This window comes from Hippocampus bargibanti, linkage group LG08 (assembly GCF_051943395.1).
Source record: "Hippocampus bargibanti isolate YZ-2025 linkage group LG08, ASM5194339v1, whole genome shotgun sequence".
Lineage (NCBI taxonomy): Eukaryota > Metazoa > Chordata > Actinopteri > Syngnathiformes > Syngnathidae > Hippocampus > Hippocampus bargibanti.
The window spans coordinates 4,186,138-4,201,333 of NC_142741.1; the positions used below are offsets into that span (position 1 = coordinate 4,186,138).

The 15,196-nt window shown below is 50.8% G+C and overlaps 1 protein-coding gene across 1 annotated transcript in view; it reads right to left on the reverse strand.

Moving 5' to 3' along the window:
- ttn.1 (titin, tandem duplicate 1) overlaps positions 1-15,196 on the reverse strand; it is a 144,833-nt gene that overhangs the window by 99,910 nt on the left and 29,727 nt on the right. The window contains exons 37-61 of the mRNA XM_089003514.1: positions 13,431-13,841; positions 13,164-13,214; positions 12,252-12,539; positions 12,051-12,146; positions 10,408-10,684; positions 10,038-10,221; positions 9,543-9,632; positions 8,935-9,202; positions 8,505-8,576; positions 8,328-8,402; positions 8,177-8,212; positions 7,406-7,456; positions 6,806-7,210; positions 6,171-6,449; positions 5,146-5,415; positions 4,928-5,067; positions 4,641-4,767; positions 4,251-4,517; positions 3,856-4,122; positions 3,437-3,700; positions 3,233-3,372; positions 3,017-3,143; positions 1,677-1,943; positions 1,077-1,343; positions 29-295 (exon numbers count right to left, since the gene is read on the reverse strand). Of these exons, the coding sequence (XP_088859640.1) occupies positions 29-295; positions 1,077-1,343; positions 1,677-1,943; positions 3,017-3,143; positions 3,233-3,372; positions 3,437-3,700; positions 3,856-4,122; positions 4,251-4,517; positions 4,641-4,767; positions 4,928-5,067; positions 5,146-5,415; positions 6,171-6,449; positions 6,806-7,210; positions 7,406-7,456; positions 8,177-8,212; positions 8,328-8,402; positions 8,505-8,576; positions 8,935-9,202; positions 9,543-9,632; positions 10,038-10,221; positions 10,408-10,684; positions 12,051-12,146; positions 12,252-12,539; positions 13,164-13,214; positions 13,431-13,841 (4,986 nt within the window). The remainder of the gene's footprint in view (positions 1-28; positions 296-1,076; positions 1,344-1,676; positions 1,944-3,016; positions 3,144-3,232; positions 3,373-3,436; positions 3,701-3,855; positions 4,123-4,250; positions 4,518-4,640; positions 4,768-4,927; positions 5,068-5,145; positions 5,416-6,170; positions 6,450-6,805; positions 7,211-7,405; positions 7,457-8,176; positions 8,213-8,327; positions 8,403-8,504; positions 8,577-8,934; positions 9,203-9,542; positions 9,633-10,037; positions 10,222-10,407; positions 10,685-12,050; positions 12,147-12,251; positions 12,540-13,163; positions 13,215-13,430; positions 13,842-15,196) is intronic.

A 15,196-nucleotide genomic window follows, 5' to 3' on the forward strand; every position in this document is an offset into this window, starting at 1 on the left:
GGGGGCGATAGGCGGTATTTCCTCTTACCTTCGACGTCGAGAAGCGCGCGTGTTGCGTCATAGCCGCAGTCGCAAGAATATTCTCCGGCGTGGCTCATCTCGGCCTTGCGGATCACCAGGATCCGCTTTTTGCCATCGGCGCTGATGCTCATGTTCTTTGACGCCGTGAGCTCCCTGCCGTCCTGGAACCATTTGACTTCCGCCGACGCCTTGCTAACTTGGCACTCCAACTTCACATGGTCTTTCTCCACCGCCGTACGGTTCTGCAGCTTGCCGGTGAAGTACGGGTCACCCTCTGAAGGAAGAGCATGTTTTGCAAGTCGGCTTGGGCGGAAACCGCGCTCAAAGCTACTTTGCAACCACTCCTTTGGCATTTCCGAGTTCCCACCTTCAGTTGCCTTTTTAGCATTGAGCTAGCGCACGTTTGTTGGGCGGAAAGATACGAAGGCTCGCCACCTTCAGTCGCCTTTTTATCATTTAGCTAGGTCACGTTTGTTGTGCGAAAAGATACAAAGGCTCGCCCACCTTCAGTTGCCTTTTTAGCATTGAGCTAGCTCATGTTTGTTGGACGGAAAGATACGAAGGCTCGCCACCTCCGGTTGCCTTTTTAGCATTGAGCTAGCTCACGTTTGTTGGCCGGAAAGATACAAAGGCAGACAACTTGGCAACTTGAAGCAAGACTTGGATCAGATCCGATGTTTTTTTGGACCCCGAATGTCTAGCGGCAGCCAATGGTCTTCCCTCTCAATGTGTGGGGGGACCCCGACGCTTATTTCAAAAAGTTGCAGATGCCCCGCGGCTCGTCTGCATCGTGGTATGAGCGGTAGCTGGTCTATGATTGACATTTGGAGTATTTTTCTCACAACAGCTGACCTGACGACTGGGGCCGTTTGTCCCGTCGGCTTTTTCAGACAAGCATTCAAGACGCGTGACACCAGAGCGACAAGAACAAGGCCCACGAGTGTGCGTGCCAGTACCGGAAACACACAACAACCGTGGGGCGAGTCGGCCAAAGTTGACCACCGTGTTGGTCTGGACTGACAAAAAGACACAAGAAGATGGCGCAGAGTACTGACCGACGACGGTGAGCATGGCGCAGACGCTCTTGTCGGCCGCCTCTGCCTTGATCATGGCCGTGTCGTCCAGGGCAACCTCCTTGAAGACCAGCGTGTGGACGGCGGCGTGTTGCGTCATGTGGACCGCCTTTCCGGGGTGAAGTCGGACCTCGTTCTTCAACCAAACCACCGGGATGTTTTGGTGCGAGAGCTCCACACTGAACTGGGCCGTTTGGCGCTCCTTCACCGTCACGTCCTCCATGCTTTTGATAAACTGCAAGCGGATTCCTGCCGTTGGGAGCAAGGGGTTAGCACGGACCCCAAAATGGTCCAGATGCACAAGAGGACTCGCGCCCACTCGGCACCCACATGGAGCAAAACTGAAGGCATGCGTTTCTCAAGACTGCAGAGTTCTGATCTGAGAAGCGCTTCATTTTCTCTTCCATACTTCCTGACACTTCTGAGCAGTTGGAATGACCACTGAGGCCTTCCTGCCCGGGCGGGTGCAGACGAACGACGCCCCAACTGGTTGAATCGAGTTCCGTAAACCGGGAGCTGTCGCGAGCAAGCGCGAGCCGAGCATCGGCTTCACTTTGAAGGGCGTCAGAGGTTAGGGCTCACCTTGAATCACCAGATTGCCGCTGGTCCTCTTGTCCTCGGCCTCAAACACGTACTTGGCCTCGTCTTGGTAAGTGGCCGAGTGGACCAGTAGGGCGTGCGTATTGCCCTCTTGAAGGATCTGGTAGCGCTCGTCGCTCTGCAGCTCCTGGGAAGCCTTCAGCCAGCGAAAAGACTTGGGAGCTCTGGAGACTTCCAGCTGGAACCTGGCAGCGTCCTTCTCAAACACCTGCACGTCGCTCAGCGGTGTTAGGAAGTTCAGAGGAAGTTCTGACCAGTCGGGGAGGAGAAAGAATCGGGTCACTAAGAAGACTCTGAAGCGCCGGATGCCGCTTCGCTCTCAATGTCTGTGGGGAGTCTCGTGGAGGCAACTGGACTTTTGTGGGTGCTTAGCATTTGGGGCTTGAAGAACATACCGTTGGGCCATTGTGCTTCTCCACTTCACAATAAGTTGAAGACTGCAGCTTTCTCTGGTTTTCAAGGACTCAACGTTTGACCTTTCATCCAGAAATATTGATGCCGCGGCCTGGAAGCTATGGCTCGCGAGCCATATCTGGCTCTTGAGCCATATCTGGCTCTTTTGATGATTGCATCTGGCTCGCCGATAAAACGAAATCCATATTCTCGCTTCTTTGCTGTTCATTTCCTGTTTGAGCGGTAGTTGGCGGAAAGCGCCATTTTGTTTGGAGGATACTGAACTCTGGGCGTTGATGTCGAAACAGGTAACGCCCCCTTTTAAATAAGCCTGACGAGTAAAAAAAAAAAACGACGGATTCGCCTTTGTGGAGAGAAAAGGTTCTAATTTGATAGATTCTAATTTGCAATGAAACAATAACATGGATGAAACAGTCCAATGTCAGTGGCACTGTGACAAGCCCCATGCTAACATTAACATCAATATACTTCTGTGAAAGACAGCAAATGACAGACAGAAAATGGATTTAGTTTCATCGACAAGCCAGATGCAATCATGAAAAGAGCCATGCATGGCTCGCGAGCCAAAGGATCCCCATCCCTGTTTTAGGGCCTTGGGTCAACCTTAGGCCTTCATTTTTGAATGAATTGTAGATCACCTACTGCGGTGTCGGATCGTTAACATGACCAAGATGAGTCCTCAGTGGCCTACGCTGCGTTAGGCGAGCTCCCGGCATCAAGAGCGCGAGACAAACAAAGAGAAAGCAAGTGCAAAGAGCTTCATAAACACTCAAGACTGGAATTTCACGGAGTCCAGAGCAGATCTGAAGAAGCATTTTGGACTTGTGACCAAAAGTGGTCCAGTTGCCTCCAATGACCTTTGGACGTTTGGAAGAAGGTGACGTAACCCTGGAAGGTAGTGGCTTCACCTTTGACTTTCAGGCTGGCGGCACATTTGGCGTTGCCGGCGGCATACGCCACCTCGCCGCTCTGCGACACTTTGCAGTTATACAGGATCAGCGTGTGCTTGCCGCCCTCTTCGATGATGTCCACGTCCTGCTCATTGGAAAGAACGGCGACGCTAACTCGGCAAGTGCACTCAAAGACAACCAAGAAGCAGATTTGGGGCAAAAAGAGGCGCTCACGGAGGAGGCGGTTAAGACTTGGCCGTTCAGCATCCACTGGCCATGGACGTCATCCTCGGAGATCTCTACCTCAAAACGAGCCGTTTCCCCGTCCAACACCTCCACGCCATAAAGGGGTCGAAGGAGCTTGATCACGCGAGCTAGCACAGACGGCAGACGTGAAGACGGCAGATAGCGTCGCTGGGCGCCACACTTTGCTTTTACCTTGGACGGTGAGCTCGGCCGCCGTCTTGTCAGTCCCGCAGTCGCAGGTGTACTTTCCTTTGCTGCTCAGCTCCACCTTCTTAAAGACCAAAGACCTCCGAGTGGCCTCGGACTTGAGCAGCAGCGTCTTGGAGGCGATAACCTCCTCCTCCTGGTGATACCAAACCACGGGGACGTCTTTGTTGAGCTCGCAGTCCAGAGAAACCTGGTCTTTCTCCGTGGCGGCGTAGTCTTGGAGTTTCACCACAAACACGGCATCGCCCTCTGGAACCACATCGTCGATTCATCAATCGACAGGTGCCGCTGCGGCGACGGTACGGCACGCCTTGCCACCATCGATGGCGGGCCGCTGTCCCCCGGCGAGAACCGGTCCAACCCAAGCAGCCCCGTTCCCATAAATGCAAGACGTGTGCCATTACCGATAACGGTCAGCTTTGCAAGAGAGCTTATTCCTTTGGCCTCTGCCTTGATCTGGCAGGTATCGTCCAGCGTCAACATCTTCATTTCGAGAACGTGCTTCTTTCCCTCCACATGTGCCAGCACCGTCCTGCTCACATGAAGCTTGACTTCGTTTCGGTACCAAACCACCGGTACTTGGTCGTGAGTTAGTTCCAGCTCAAAGCGAGCCGTTTTGCCTTCTTTGACCGTCTGGTCCTCCAGCGGCCTAACAATCTTAAGCCTCAAGCCTGAAATACAGCAGGTGCGTCCGCGGCCGTCAAAGAGCGCCCGAATGGCCGCCTTGGGCGGGAAACTGCGGCAACGGCGAGCCGACTTGAGACGGAAGTAGCAGGGCTGCGCCGCGGGGTGGTCTTACCTTCCACCGAAAGACGAGCTGTGGATTTGTGATCCGATACCTGGACTGTGTAGTCGGACTCGTCGTCAAACTCGCAAGAGTTTATGATCAGCATGTGTTTGTTTCCGTCATCAATGATGTCATACTTGGGGCCCGGGGTGACCACTTCCGCCCCCCTGAACCACATGACTTTGGCCACCTCCTTGGTGAGGGTGCATTCAAATTTGCCTTGTTTCTTTTCAGGAACCGAAACGTCCTTCAAAGGCTCCACAAAGCCCATTTCGATTTCTGAAAGGTTTCAACCGTTTGCCGAGTTATCGATACGTCTGACGCAAACGCTCGCCACCCATGGACGCTTACATGGGCGCAAACGCACAACCAAGCGCAAGAGGTTTTGACACATGGGTATACCTTTCACCGTCAGCATGGCGCTGGTGACAGCATTTAAAGCCTGGTAGGACACTTCTCCCGCTTGATCCAACTGGACGTTCTTCAAAGTCAGGAAACGCTTGTTGCCTTCGGCTTTAATGTCGCATGTCTGAAAAACACCATGGACGAGAATGAGAAGCAAGCAGATTGCAAGGCTGCTGACTGACCCTTGGACGCCCCCACCCTGGAACCCTGCCCCTTCCCTGGAGCCCTGCCCTTACCCGGACCCCTGCCCCCCACCTGGACCCCTGCCTCCCTGCATGACTTACGGGAGATCTGCTCAGCACTTGTCCCTGAAGTTTCCATTCGCCCACAACATCGTCCTCTGAAATTTCCGTGTCAAAGCGGGCTTCTTCCTTTTCCACCACTTCCACGCTGGCCAACGGTTTCAAGATTTCTGCCTGGCGCTCTAAACAAACACATCAAACAGGTGACTGGGGGCGGCCGACGGAAGGCCAACCTGCGCTACCGTGGGCCCACCGCGCACCTCCGAGAGTGAGTTTGGCCACATATTTGCGGTCCTCCACTGCAAAGGTGTACTCCGACACGTCGTCAGGCTGACAGTTGTTGATGGTGAGCACCATGCTGACACCGTCCTTGCTGATCTCCACCTTGTCGGAAGGCGCCAGCTCCGCGTCGCCTTTCAACCACTTCCAGTTGGGCGTGTCTTTGAAGAGCTGACACCTAAAGATGGCGCTGGATCTGGGCTTCACGTGCTGATCTCTCAGAGGCTTCACCAACCAGTCTTTGATAAACTCTGAGCACAAAGGGTTGACAAGGTTTCCCGCATCTGTGGCGCGCCAGGATCGAGCATGCGTCCGGTGCCCCGAGAGAACACGTGTCCCTATTTGGACAATGCGGCTTGTCGGTCTGCAATCCGAAGGCTGGACGTGGAGCGAGTGGAATTGCTTCAGTGGCATTCCAGGAAAATACAGACTCAAATATTTCCAAAAATAGGAGGGGTGTACACACTTTTGTGAAAGCAAGTTGATGTGCAAACACGTGCTTGGTAAACTTGCAAAGTGGGTTGCTCACTGTAAGGGAAAATTTATATTGAAATGTTCACTTTTAGTGTTTGAATAATGGGTTACGTGTTTGCTATAGCGTTGAAAGTCCACACTGCTCTGTTTAATCAAATCTGATCATGGTTAAGGCGACCGTGTGAAGGATCAAGCTAACTGAATAGGGTATTATAAAAATGTGCCAACCAATAGGGTTGTTTTATGCTAGTACGCCTGTGTTAACTAATGAAACTAATGTAAACTGACGGATTTCAATAAAAGGGTACAGGCCGGGAGAGGCAGTTGGGAGTCAAATCACAATGCTACGCTGTCGTGTTTTGCTTCCGGCTGATGACCTCGTCCGTACGTAAAATTTGGATACGCGTTGGACGCGGAGGAGTCATTTACTGGCGCAGGTGAATCAATCTGTGTTTAGACCGCAATCTCTTTCTCCTCACATTGTCTTTAGAAGATTGCATACTGTTTTGTGTTCAAATTCCTTGACACTCACCAGTGACTTTGACATTGGTGCTGGTCATGATGCCGTCCGGCATGTCCACCTCGCAAGAGTAGACGCCGGTGTCCTCCTCCACGGCGTTCTGGATGGTGACGGCGTGCTGTAGGCCGATTATGTTGATGGCCAACTTGCCAGCCACTCTCTTCAGTTTGACGCCGTCCCGCTTCCAGATGACGTCCCTCTCCTTGTTGAGCTCGCAGGTCAGGTACATGGGCTGGCCCTTGCAACACGAAGTCTCCGGTTCCAACTCGTTGATCCATTTCACAGGGAGCTCTGCACAAAGGCAAGAAAACACCTTGCAATGCACCTTGCAATTACAAATAGTATTCAATTGATCAAGTTCCCGCGAAGGTCAGGAAGGGCATCTTGGGGGGGGACTGTCCGAAACCGGAGTCCCCCAAGCTTGCCATGAGAATGCGGGTCGAGGCATTGGACGCCTCAGAGACTGGTCTCCGTATGTTGGGATCGCGAGAAGATAAAAAGCGCAAGTGCCTCTGTGGTAGTGATTAGACTCGAACATCTCTGACACTCTGTCCTCTGAAATTCAAGTAAGCTTAGCCACGACATAGGACCTAGTTTTCTGCGCTTGCCCTCCCAAGTCGAAAGAATGAGAAGCTCTGTGAGCTCACCTTCGACGACAAGTTTTGCGGTGCAGGTGATTTCTTTGCCGGCGTTTCTGGCGACGCAGGTGTACTCGCCGGTGTCTGACAACTGCACGTCTTTGACCACCATCTTGCGGTCCTTGCCGTCCGAGGTGAACTTATACTTGGGGCCCTCGCGCAGGTTCCCGCCGTCCTTCATCCAGGACGTGATGGCGGTGGACGGCGTAACCTGGCACTCAAAGACGGCCGAAGAACCAATGGACTCGGCCTCCTGCAGCACGATGTCCTCCAGCTTCTTGATGAACTTCAGTGGGACGGCTTTGAGTTTGAATCCTCCAAAAGGCTCCTCTGGAGGCGACGGGCCTTTGCCGCCGCCGCCGGGCCTAAGGCCCCGACCCCGACCGCCATCACCTGGAGAGGGCGTGAGCCTCACTGCAAGGGCAGAATTCAAAAGGCTTCAGCATAGATTCTGGTCAGATGGCAGAAAGTCAGGCAAAAATAGATTGAAAGGTGATGGCAATTTAACGAAATCCAAGAAAAGATATTCGGAGCCTCGTGGTTGAACCAAAAGAGGCAATCACAAGGAACGATCAAAGACTCGGTCGGCAAAAGCCAATCACTTCTCACCCCCGAATCCTCGTCCTCGCCCTTTGGGAAGTTCTTCTGCAGGTTTGCCATCTGGACAAGGTACGGAAAAAGTTTCCGTCACAATATGTTCTTTTGCTTTTCCAACGGCTCAACGACAACAACATCAACAATGACAACAATCGTGAAAAGGAGACGAGGAAGAATGTTAACCACAATTATTTCAAAGAGATTCAGTGGATTACAAGGATGAAATGCTCTATGCTTGCTTTGAGGAACTCTGGAATAGGACCAGGAAGAGGCTACAGGGACTGACGACCACATTTAGGAGTCACATGCCTTCATGCTAGCTGATAAATCAGGTGCGTAGACGGTGCGCAATGAGGATTAGTTGAGTCAACTGCAACTTGGTCCTGTTTTTGGCGAAGCTCGAGTGGACTACTTTCTTCTCTGGACGTGAAGACGTCTTAACTTCCTGCGAGCGGTAATGTCTTCCAATCCCATCTGTCATGAAAGCCGCAGACAGAATGCCAGCCAACTTGCACCTGATGAGTTTGGATGTCTTTCTCAGGCACCCCACTTTTCACGGGAACTTTCCTCAAGCTGACGACCTGGCCCTCCGTTTCCTTGAGGCAACTTTCCACTTGGCCTTCTCTGCGTCTCTTGCAATGGACTTCGCGCAACTAGCAACTAGCTGCGGTTTTGACAGTGGATAGTTTGGCGTGTCACAAACCGAAACACGCTCAAGACTAAGTCACAAGCGCTATACAACTCTTACAGTCATTCAAACCAAGAAAAGATGAGCAAGCATACCTTTAGTTGGTCCAGGAGCCTTAACGGGTTCCTTGTCTGCAAGAGTCATGAGTTGAAATTGTCGATTTGGGCAATGGACAAGAAGTTGTGATTTTTGTCATGTATTTAGTTTTCCCAGAACAGGAAACGGCAGCTGGGTGACAAACATTACCTCCCGGTGGAGAGACTTGCTTCAAGACAGCTGAAGCTTCAGCCGTCGACGTGGCAAGCGGAGAAGTTTTGTCCTCTGCCAGAGCAAAGCCAGTGGCGACAACAAGGGTCATACCGGGAACCGCACGTCAAACACAAGTGACCAAGAAAATGGTCACAAGAGAGTCGGTGATGCTACCTGGAAAAGGAAGCCGTTGATCTGGTGGCCTTGGTGCAGGATCACACAATTTCTTCTCCTCTGGTTGAGATGCTTCAGGATAGAACACAACAAAAGGTCACACGTGTGCCCACACATCTGATATGAACCCTTAAGGGAAGTGGTAGGGGGTAACCTAAGGACGCCGTCAGCATTTTAAGAAGACTACCGGCAGTTAAGATTTAGACTTGAGCATCTTCAGCAGCTGGCTCAACTCAGCCAGCCAAAGGGCGGCAGCGAGAGAGGTCCACCCAAGATCACTTCATTCATTAAGAACGAGCTTCATTTTATGGATGAAAGACAACCTCCTTTGAGGACTTGGACCAAAGACCGAGGACTGGACCGGGCGGGTTCAAGGCTCTCAAGAGTGAGGTCGATGCACCACGGGTACGTGGGGCGTTCCTGCGCTTACCGGCGACGGCGAGCTTGGCGTTGGAGATGTGAGGACCGCAGACCAGCCGGTAGTCTCCCCGGTCTGCGGCCTGGCACTCGTGGATCTTCAGGCTGTGGCTTGCGCCGTTGCTGCTGATGCTGTATTTCTGGCCATCCTCCAATTTCTGGCTTCCTTTGTACCAGGTCAAGGTGATCTCCGGGTAGTTGATCCTGATCTGGCAGTTAAACGTGGCGCTTTGGTTTTCAGACGTGCTCTGGTCACTGATGTCCTCCATGACAGTGACGGGCTGTGGGTACAGAACAGCAACATGACATTTTAGCAGTGGATGAACATGCAAATGTTGTTTTGTCTCATGCTTCATGCAGAAGCAGGTCCATCGACAAAGCACTACGGCAACACACTCGAGAGAGTCTGGTTTCTTGGCTAAATGATGTCATGGCCAAGTGAGTCTTTCGGTCTCCTCGGATTACTTTGGTGACGATTGAGCCGCGGGGCTTTGACAAAATGACTACCGTGTCAGAAAAGGAAAGGAATGTAACATGGCAAAGCTGAATTTGGTCGTCCGCAGGGATGCTCGGCGAATGAGAAGCACGATGATGCCTTCAAAAGGTCTGCTGCGCCTGTACCTCCGTGTCCAAACGTCCCTCAAGCTGCTGGATGAGGCGGACCATGTCTTCCTCTTCGTCTTCGGGTAGCCGCCCGTCACGTCGCGCCTCCTGCGAGAAAAACACGACCATCACGTGACACCGACGCCTGCATTCAATTGACAAGACGTTGGGATTCTATCCGTCGGCCAGGGAGGAAGTGTGGGCTATGAAATGTACAAAATGACTCCAGTCCTCCAGGCTTGGGATAGGCACTGATCTGGAGCAGTTGCCGATCTTGCCTGGAGACCAGGTCAGAAACCGGCTATTCTCAGTCGCTCTCCCTTTCGAGAACCAAAAACCAAGACAGCCGAGTTCCCAAGACAGCAACCAACCCCCCCCCCCCCCCCCCCCCCCAGTCATCGCTAAAGAAAATGCAAATTAAATAAGCCGCCTTGAACTTCACAGTCTCCGCCGACATCCCCTCATCATGGCAAGAGCCAAAACCGCAAGTGCCGACGACAGGAATTTCCTCACCGTGTGATCAGCTTGCCCCCGTTTCTCCTGCTTGAGGAACTCCACCGCTTGAAGGATGGCTCGGTAGTCGTGAATGTGGTGCTCCCTCAGAATCTTCTCGTAGTCTTTGGGTTCTTGACCTCGCAGCAACTCCACCAGGTTGATTTGATCTTCTTTTTTAGGGCTCTTCTGCTTCGAGGGGGTCCTTGTGCACCCGAGAGCAAACACAAACATGACGTCACTTGTCGCACCTGATCCGTGCCACGCGTTGCTGACGAAACAGTGCGGGGGTGTCAAAGGGTTGCCACAGAATGGACAACAGGCTTATCGCAGAGGGGGTGACCCAAAAACCTCCTGCAGAACAAAGGCCGACATGTGTGGGACAGCTTACTTCTTCAACTGTATTCTGATGTCTTCCGGCGCTCGCTCTTTTTTGGTCACGGTCATCTGGGCCGCGCACTGGATCTCGCCGTGCTTATTGGAGGCTATGCAGCGGTACTGGCCCGAGTCCGTGATGGTCACCTCGCCGATCTCCAGTTTGGCCTCCCGACCCTTGTGCTGCAAGGAGATGCGCCCACCGGGGGTGACCTCCCTCCACTTGCCTTTCATCCACTTGACGCTGGGGATGGGCTCGCCTCCGATCTTGGCAATGAAAGTGGCCGAGCTCACTGCGGGAGAAGGACAACGCATAGGATGTTTGGAACCAGTGGTCTGTCAGTCTCCATTCGGAGTCGTCCAGGGCGTAAAAACAAATGGAACCGCTGGTATCGTTCCCATTGTTTCATCTGGAAGGCAAGATTCGGCACTACCCGTCAACAACGATGGTCACCTCCATGGGACCGCCCCCCCACCTAGAAACCTCGAGCTTCAGAGACACCAATAGTGGCACGCCGCAATGAAGAGGATGCATCTTGACATGAGTGTCATTCTTGAACAAGCCAGAAAAATGTCCTGGCCATCATCTTGTTTTTGCCTGGACTATTTGACAGAGGAGGAGTCACTCCTGGACACTGGTGACATTGGTCATCTCCGTGCCAAGACCAGCAGGCTTAAGGACAGTTTCCTGCCACCAGGCAGTCAGGAGACTCAACTCCCTCCTAGTCCTGCGCCCCCTAACTGCCACACTCACCAAACTCTAAGTACTACTACACGCTGTACTATCATCCTGAGCTCTGTTTTTCATTTTTTTCTGAAAGATCTCACTGAAACTTTTTTGTTTTTGCATTAATAATAATAATAATAATAATAATAATAATAATAATAATAATAATAATAATAATAATAATAATAATAATAATAACAATAATAACATTTTGATTTATAAGAGCCTTTCAAAACTCTCAGGTTAACTTTACAGTCACATGATAAGTTTTTCTGTGGGTAAGCAGCAGCAGCAACATGCGCCAGCGCTCACTCAACCCAGAAGTAACTCAAATAGATAGAAAGCTAGCTAGCTAGCTAATTGATATCTAATAGATAGCTAGTAGCTAGCTCGCTAGATAATTAGCCAGATAGCTAGATATATATATATATATATATATATATATATAGCAAATAGATAGTTAGCCCGATAGCTAGCTAGTTAGTTAGCTATATCTTAGCTGCTGCTCCCGCCATCTGAGAAGCGGCTCAAAATTACTACATTAAATTACATTACTACATTAAATTTCTGCATTATTACATTACTACATTGCATTACATTACATTACTACACTACCTCATTTTACATACGACACTACCCCACTTTACATACGACACTACCTCACTTTACATTCACAAATGGCATGTATTGTCTGTTGTCAATTGTCTGTCTCTTTTAGCCACATTGTAAGTGCTTTGCACGCTGGGTTCGAGAGGACAGTCATTTCATCTGTGCTGTATGACATGCATATTAGCATATTTGACAATAAGCTGACTTTGACTAATTTTGCATTGAATCATTGCGCAGGCAGAGGGGGAGTAGGAAGGGGGGCGCTAAAGCCCTCTTAAATCTCGCGTTGCCTGCTGTGGTGAAGAGCTTTTGGAGCCACTTACTCTCTGGAACTGAAACACCTTTGGGTTCTTCAATGAAGAAAGGGCTGTCTGGATGTTTTGCGGTGGTGTCGGTCGGAGCAGAGGTGGCCTGGGATTCTTTATCCGGAGAAAAGAAGCGAGGTCAATGGCAAAAAGGTGTGTTTCGGAAGTAGCCGTTCAGCGTCGGCTGCATCTTTTCACCCGTCCAAATCATCCAAATACCTTTGATGGTGACGGTCGCCTTGCAGAAGTCCGTCCCAGCAGAGTTGCTGGCCTTGCACAGATAATCTCCCCCCGCCGTTTTGTCGACTTGGGCCATTTCCAGACAAGGAGTTCCGCTCACAAAGGTGATCTTGATGCCGGAGTCGGACCTCAGCTCCCGTCTGTCCTTCATCCAGGTGAGCGTGAGGGGAGGAGTTCCGCGGACGTGACATTTAAGGCTCAAATCGTTGCCCTCGCTCAGCGTCACCGACTGCAGTGGGATGTCAAATTTGGGAGGTTCGACGATTTCTGAAAGAGCAGGTGGATGACAATGTGTCAGCTTCACCAAAGAGACGTTCCTTCCATTCAAAACAAGTAAAAGACAATGAGGCACTCCAGGGGTCTTTTCATCTCGAGAGGAGAACGAATCCAAGTTCTCCCCACTACTTCGAAAGCTCCTAGACTTATTTGGTTTACAGGCATCTGATAAGACAAGGAACAAATATGTGTCGCCCCTCCCTCCTCTGACAATTTCAATATCCCGTCCGGCATTTCTTGACTGCCATCTGGTTTTGTCCACAGCAGCCTGAAACAGGTGGCCACATGAGACACAGCCTATCTGAAATGCTTCTGCCTTTTTATCGATGAAAAGGTTTCTTCAGCCGCCATCTGGACTTCTTTGAAGGTGTTGGATGTTTCGCTTCGTATCCAAGAGGATGTGTCAGCGAACTAAAATTATGCTGGTAAGTTTGGCCCTATATATATATATATCCCTATGTCCAGAGGTGGCGGTGCCAGACCTCTGCTATGCTAGGTCCCTGCTCTAAGGTTGGGGTGAGCGGAGGATCATTTCCTGAGGCTACACTGATTGCTTCTATTGTCCTGACTGATGATGGTCTAGAACTGAAATCTGGTCGTTGGCAAGTGTTTTACCTGAGACTTTCTCCTGGACCTGGATGGCAGGTACCCTCTTGTCCAGCGTCACTGTCGCGGTAGAAAGCCAACATGTTAAAAGCAAACTGGCTTCATCACGTCAGCTCTCCTGCGTCCATATCAGTTTGGGAATTCCCTTGACTGAGAAGGAACCGTGTAACGCGAGCGATAGACACGCCCCAAAACCTCAAAAGAAATGCTGGAAGTCTAGGTGCAAAACTCAAATCAAATGTGAAAGAGTGCCAAGAGAAGCATGCAGATGCCAACCTTTGGTCATCAAGCCGCACCAGACATCCTCGGACGAGGTTTGGAAAGACAAAGAACCCCCCCGTCCGGGTCCGTCATTCATACAGCACAGGGGTCCATCACGTTTGCGTGAGTAGGACGCCGGCGCTGCAATATTCAAGTGGTGGGAAATCCAAACGGCCAACGGAGCAGGAGCTGGAAGCTCTCGGGGGATCTGGACGAGGAAGTCGGGCAGGCCGCGTGGCCGGCCGTCGGGAAAGCTGTTCAGGAAGTACAGCTGCGAGTACGGGGGCAGGGATCCCGGCTTCTCCGCCGCCTTTTCCTGATCCGGGCTCTTGGCGGAGTCTTTGGCGTTCTCCTTGTCTGCCCGGGAAGCCGGCTCAACCCAATCCATCACGATGGCGAACTGATCTTTCACATTCGCTTCTTTAGCTGGGTAAGAATCATAGGTTGGACAATGATAGAGAACAAGAAGTTATTATATTTAAAAGTTTCATGCTGTTATATGCTTAGTCAACATGTGTGACTCGAATACACAATTGAAGCACAGACAGCCTGGGGTCAATCAGGTCAACAGACACAGCAAGTTAAACTGTCATATTCATCTAGAAAATCCGGCCTTGAAAAGAATTTAGGACTTGGGATACTCCTTTATCACCGAAGCAATTTACGACTTAAAACTCCTTCACAGTAAGTGCTCATTAGCCATGATACAAATTTATCAGTTCATGGAAGACACAATGTTTTATTGCTTACAGCTGTTGGGGCTCAGAACGTTCCAGGGGTGTGGTATTCTAATCAAGAAAACTATGTTTTACTAATATATCACTTAAATTTGCATATACTCTCAATAAATAGCTTGGCAGAGGGCTGCAGAATTCAGATGTCTGTCATGAAAGGCTGTGTCTCCTGCCGGCAGTAAAGACAATCTTTCTGGTTCCGAGTGTCCGAACGTACATCTCTGACAGACAGTCGTAAGGGATCAGAGTGGATCGCTCACACGTCTTCTTCAAACTTTAGACCTTCTCACACTTGTTGGCGACACGCAGATGAGCCCTGCCGGACGCTTGGACTAGCCCGGAACACTTTAGGCCCCGTTAACGACACACTCAACACACAATCCAATCCATCTTGATTGATATTGCATTTTAACAAGAGCTGAAGCTGGCACAAAGCGCTTTAAGTGGACAAGGATCACATACAGGAAATAGAGCGGTCACAAAGATAGTAGAAAAAAACTAAGATCAAGTCTGAATCATGCTGTGTCAAATGCCAAAGAGAACACGGCGTACCACGTTATTCTGGGTGGCCAGAAGCCAGATGTGGCACCACCGGCTCTCCGGCTGCACTTTCAAAATGTTTGGTGGTCACGCCGTGACAACACACAAAAGCTCAGGAAGCACGGCACCACACACGCTGAGAAGGCGCCATTTTGGATGTGGCAAAAGCTAACGCTAATGCAATCAAAAATGAGCAGTCAATGGTCGGATGAAGCCACTTGCGTTCTGCCACCCGGAAGTAACAAAAATCTGCTTCAGACCTGTCAGTACCACACATTTGTTAGGGACACACATCAACCCTCAAATGATCCGTTTACCCGTGTTACATAAGCGGGAAAGCGGGGGTCCCGGTGGGGGCGTCAGGTCAGCGACACGTGTACATATCGATCGATTAGTTAGTGACATGGATTGACAAAATGGAGACACAAGGGTCTCGTTGACTGCCAAGTGTCGATGGCCGGCGTGAGCAGAGCCCTCAAAGTCTAGCCATCTTAAAAGGGTCTTAAA